General features: G+C 53.0%; 1 protein-coding gene across 10 annotated transcripts in view; it reads right to left on the reverse strand.

The window, feature by feature from the left end:
• The window catches only part of LOC105418305 (adhesion G protein-coupled receptor L3-like), an 89,278-nt gene that overhangs the window by 56,874 nt on the left and 26,404 nt on the right, over positions 1–6,000 (reverse strand). For all 10 annotated transcript variants that reach the window (XM_029850350.1, XM_029850357.1, XM_029850356.1 and 7 more), the window contains exon 4: positions 5,182–5,392. In XM_029850350.1, the coding sequence (XP_029706210.1) occupies positions 5,182–5,392 (211 nt within the window). The remainder of the gene's footprint in view (positions 1–5,181; positions 5,393–6,000) is intronic.

A 6,000-nucleotide genomic window follows, 5' to 3' on the forward strand; every position in this document is an offset into this window, starting at 1 on the left:
TGTTTAGATCACGACTGTGCTGCTCCAGATCCCAGATCCCAGATCCCAGATCCCAGATCCCTCTCCCAGTTGGATATCCATACAGGCCAACTGACACTTGTTTAAGGGATGAGGACTGATGGGAACAAACTTGGGAAGGTTGGGAAGGAATGCATTGATCCAGGATGTTTAATATGGCTGGATTAAAAAAAACTGATTTCATTGATCTGAATCGGCCAATAATCAATCAAGAAAATCCAAACAACTTTTGAATGGAACTCTTCTGTGGCAACGCTTCATTTTCTGGAAACGCCACAATAAATGCAGCTTTAGGGGGGTTCTCCTAACTGGAGGTTCTCCTAGCTGGAGGTTCTCCTAACTGGAGGTTCTCCTAGCTGGGGGGTTTCTCCTAACTGGAGGTTCTCCTAACTGGGGGGTTTCTCCTAACTGGAGGTTCTCCTAACTGGAGGTTCTCCTAGCTGGGGGGTTTCTCCTAACTGGAGGTTCTCCTAACTGGAGGTTCTCCTAGCTGGGGGGTTTCTCCTAACTGGAGGTTCTCCTAACTGGAGGTTCTCCTAGCTGGGGGGTTTCTCCTAACTGGAGGGGTTCTCCTAACTGGAGGTTCTCCTAGCTGGGGGGGTTCTCCTAACTGGAGGTTCTCCTAACTGGAGGGGTTCTCCTAACTGGAGGTTCTCCTAGCTGGGGGGTTTCTCCTAACTGGAGGTTCTCCTAACTGGAGGTTCTCCTAGCTGGAGGTTCTCCTAACTGGAGGTTCTCCTAACTGGAGGTTCTCCTAGCTGGGGGGTTTCTCCTAACTGGAGGGGTTCTCCTAACTGGAGGTTCTCCTAACTGGAGGGGTTCTCCTAACTGGAGGTTCTCCTAGCTGGGGGGTTTCTCCTAACTGGGGGTTCTCCTAACTGGAGGTTCTCCTAACTGGAGGTTCTCCTAGCTGGGGGGTTTCTCCTAACTGGGTGTTCTCCTAACTGGAGGGGTTCTCCTAACTGGAGGTTCTCCTAACTGGGTGTTCTCCTAACTGGAGGTTCTCCTAGCTGGAGGTTCTCCTAACTGGAGGGTTTCTCCTAACTGGGTGTTCTCCTAACTGGAGGTTCTCCTAACTGGAGGTTCTCCTAACTGGAGGGTTTCTCCTAACTGGGTGTTCTCCTAACTGGAGGTTCTCCTAACTGGAGGTTCTCCTAACTGGAGGTTCTCCTAGCTGGGGGGTTTCTCCTAACTGGAGGGGTTCTCCTAACTGGAGGTTCTCCTAACTGGAGGGGTTCTCCTAACTGGAGGTTCTCCTAGCTGGGGGGTTTCTCCTAACTGGGTGTTCTCCTAACTGGAGGGGTTCTCCTAACTGGAGGTTCTCCTAACTGGGTGTTCTCCTAACTGGAGGTTCTCCTAACTGGAGGTTCTCCTAGCTGGGGGGTTTCTCCTAACTGGAGGTTCTCCTAACTGGAGGTTCTCCTAGCTGGAGGTTCTCCTAACTGGAGGGTTTCTCCTAACTGGGTGTTCTCCTAACTGGAGGTTCTCCTAACTGGAGGTTCTCCTAACTGGAGGGTTCTCTCTTAAATACACTGCAGTTTGACATTGTCACAACAGACATTGACACTATTATAGATGTGAGCTCGTAGGCTGGCTGTGGCTACAGCGACAGACCGACCGACAGACCGACCGACAGACCGATGTTTAGATGGATGAGATGAACTCTTGTTCCCAGTCTGATTCACCAGATTCTCTCACAATAACGTCTGGCTCTGCTAATTGGAGCTTCAAGTCTGCTGCAGCCCCTGGGCAGCATCCATAGTGGTGCGGTAAATGAAGAGTGTGTGTTTAAAGTTATTCATTATGGATTCATTATGGCAACGTCTCGGGTAGCACGGTCTTCACACATGCTGTAGCAGGTGCAGAGAGGACCCCCGACCCAGTCAAAGCTGGAGTCAGGAGCTCCAGACACCATCTCAGGAGGGTTCCTTGAGAGGAGTGAAGCTGAGACAGTGATGTCATATCCTGATCTCCAGATATCCACTCGTTGCTGTTACTGATCCACAAGGGTTTATCCCTAACCCCCCAATAAGAAGACCATAATACTGCTGAACACACGACAGGGACAGAACCAGAACCAGAACCAGAACCAGAACCAGAACCAGAACACCCTGCTGGCCAATCACTGACAAGATGCTTGGGGAGGCCTGAGGTCAGTGCAGAGAGAAAAATACATTTATTCACGGAACAGTTGCCGTTAGCTCAGCCGTGCTTGTGACCCACTTTGGATTTCACTGCACACTGAAGAGGGTTAGAGCAACGCTGGGGGGGCTGGGGCTGGGGGGGGGCTGGAGTGGGGGGCCGGGGGAGGGATGGGGATGGGAGGGCTGGAGTGGGGGGGCTGGGGGGGGCTGGAGTGGGGGGATGGGGGGGGATGGGGATGGGAGGGCTGGAGTGGGGGGGTGGGGGGGCTGGAGTCGGGGGGTGTGGGGCTGGGGCTGGGGTGGGGGGGCGTGGGGCTGGGGCTGGGGTGGGGGGGCTGGAGTGGGGGGGTGGGGGCTGGGGCTGGGGTGGGGGGGCTGGGGGGGGGCTGGTCCTGGTCTCGCTTCCTTCTCCTTCTGATGTCGAGGCCCTGGGATGACGTCGCACCTCCAGATTAAACGGAACGTTCATGGTCACAGCACTCTTTTGTTTTTTCATTCTTTCATCACATCATTTTACAAATTTTTGGAAAACACACACACACAGACACACACACACACACAGACACACGCACGCAAACACACACACACGCAGACACACACACGCACACACACACGCGCATACACACACACACGCAGACACACGCACGCAGACACACACACACGTGCACGCACAAACGCAGACACACACACGCAGACACACACACGCACACACACACGCGCATGCACACACGCAGACACACGCACATGCATGCAGACACACACGCACGCGCATGCACGCACACACAGACACACACACGCACGCACAAACACAGACACACACACACACAGACACACACACGCAGACACACACACACACGCGCATGCACACACGCACACACACGCAGACACACACATGCACACACACACACGCATGCACACAGACACACACGCACACACACAGACACGCACACACACACACAGACACAGACACACAGACACACACTCACACACAATCAGGTTCCCAGATAGTCACTATCTATTGAATCCATCTACCAATGGATCTATTTGACTTTCTTTAATCATTTATTTAATTACAACACTGCCCACTTTTCAACATATCAGCCAAAAGCATCTCATTAAATATGCACAATATTTATATTCTTAAGCTTCATTTGTCCTATTTGTCCTGTTGGACATTGGCGCTGGACAAAAAAATGGAGAAACATTGCGCAATACTTTGATTCCGACTCACATAAAGGTGAAAAGTCCATAAAAAGAGTCGTCAACCACCCTGAGTCCATCTGTCCTCATCTGTCCGTCCACTCATCTGTCCGTCCACTCATCCGTCCGTCCACTCATCCGTCCATCCACTCATCCGTCCATCCACTCATCCGTCCGTCCACTCATCCGTCCTTCCACTCATCCGTCCGTCCACTCATCCGTCCGTCCACTCATCCGTCCTTCCACTCATCCGTCCGTCCACTCATCCGTCCGTCCACTCATCCGTCCTTCCACTCATCCGTCCTTCCACTCATCCGTCCGTCCACTCATCCGTCCTTCCACTCATCCGTCCTTCCACTCATCCGTCCTTCCACTCATCCGTCCGTCCACTCATCCGTCCGTCCACTCCGTCCTTCCACTCATCCGTCCTTCCACTCATCCGTCCGTCCACTCATCCGTCCTTCCACTCATCCGTCCATCCACTCATCCGTCCGTCCACTCATCCGTCCTTCCACTCATCCGTCCGTCCAGTGTTCCTTCCTTCCGTCCCTGTTGTTGGTAACTGACGTGGTGACAGTTCTGTTCTGGTTTAAATGAGTTTAAATGAGCCACTGTTGGTGTCCCGCAGGGACAGTCAGGGTTAGGGACAGTCAGGGTTAGGGACAGTCAGGGTTAGGGACAGTCAGGGTTAGGGTTAGGGACAGTCTGGGTTAGGGTTAGGGACAGTCTGGGTTAGGGTTAGGGACAGTCAGGGTTAGGGTTAGGGACAGTCTGGGTTAGGGTTAGGGACAGTCAGGGTTAGGGTTAGGGACAGTCTGGGTTAGGGTTAGGGACAGTCAGGGTTAGGGTTAGGGACAGTCTGGGTTAGGGTTAGGGACAGTCTGGGTTAGGGTTAGGGACAGTCTGGGTTAGGGACAGTCAGGGTTAGGGTTAGGGACAGTCTGGGTTAGGGTTAGGGACAGTCTGGGTTAGGGTTAGGGACAGTCAGGGTTAGGGACAGTCAGGGTTAGGGTTAGGGACAGTCTGGGTTAGGGTTAGGGACAGTCTGGGTTAGGGTTAGGGACAGTCTGGGTTAGGGTTAGGGACAGTCAGGGTTAGGGTTAGGGACAGTCTGGGTTAGGGACAGTCTGGGTTAGGGACAGTCAGGGTTAGGGACAGGGTTAGGGTTAGGGACAGTCTGGGTTAGGGACAGTCAGGGTTAGGGTTAGGGACAGTCTGGGTTAGGGACAGTCTGGGTTAGGGACAGTCAGGGTTAGGGACAGTCAGGGTTAGGGACAGTCGGGTCTTAGATCAGGTCTTGGATCAGGTCTCTGATCAGGTCTCAGATCAGGTCTCAGATCAGGTCTCTGATCAGGTCTCAGATCAGGTCTCAGATCAGGTCTCTGATCAGGTCTCTGATCAGGTCTCGGATCAGGTCTCAGATCAGGTCTCGGATCAGGTCTCTGATCAGGTCTCAGATCAGGTCTCTGATCAGGTCTCGGATCAGGTCTCTGATCAGGTCTCGGATCAGGTCTCGGATCAGGTCTCTGATCAGGTCTCGGATCAGGTCTCTGATGAGGTCTCTGATCAGGTCTCGGATCAGGTCTCGGATCAGGTCTCGGATCAGGTCTCGGATCAGGTCTCTGATCAGGTCTCGGATCAGGTCTCTGATCAGGTCTCGGATCAGGTCTCGGATCAGGTCTCTGATCAGGTCTCTGATCAGGTCTCAGATCAGGTCTCTGATCAGGTCTCTGATCAGGTCTCGGATCAGGTCTCGGATCAGGTCTCGGATCAGGTCTTAGATCAGGTCTCGGATCAGGTCTTGGATCAGGTCTCCTACCTGAGTGACATGATCTTATAGGCATCAGGCAGGTAACAGCGAGTGTTCTCCATCTGGACCGGGTCCGAGTCACAGATCTTGTCATCGGTGCGGCCGTAGTTGGCGCTCTCGATCATGATGACGTCGGTGCCGGGGCAGCGGAGGTCGATGGGGTAGGACTCACACGACAGCTCCCTGCGGACCACGGCCATGGGGATGGGGGCACGTGCATCTGCTCGAATACAAACAGGTAAATATTCATTAGAATAATTCATTCGAATGTAATTACCCGTTTATTACTATTTAGGTACTGCCTCATTGTGTAATCATTTGCATAGTTAGCCTCAGCTAATCTACTTTTATCAATATTATTGATAAAGCATCTAATTGAATTAAAACCATCTTACAAAATTTCTCATGCAAGCATTATAATTTTAATCCCATTGTAATTAGAGCCTGATTAATGTGGGGCTGATGAACCCCAAAGATGGCTAACGTGACAGCTACAATGTGACTTGGATGTTTGTTAGCATGTAGCGCCTGGTGGCTTCAGCCCGGGCGTGTGTGACGGTGACGCTGGTTGTTGTGGAGCAGCTCCGATGTTGTGGTGATCTCTTCCTGGGAGCAGCGTTCCCTGTGTGGGAGGGCCCCTATCCCAGGGAGCAGCGTTCCCTGTGTGGGAAGGCCCCTATCCCAGGGAGCAGCGTTCCCTGTGTGGGAGGGCCCCTATCCCAGGGAGCAGCGTTCCCTGTGTGGGAAGGCCCCTATCCCAGGGAGCAGCGTTCCCCGTGTGGGAAGGCCACTATCCCAGGGAGCAGCGTTCCCTGTGTGGGAGGGCCC

Source organism: Takifugu rubripes, chromosome 17, assembly GCF_901000725.2.
Source record: "Takifugu rubripes chromosome 17, fTakRub1.2, whole genome shotgun sequence".
Taxonomy (NCBI): Eukaryota; Metazoa; Chordata; class Actinopteri; order Tetraodontiformes; family Tetraodontidae; genus Takifugu; species Takifugu rubripes.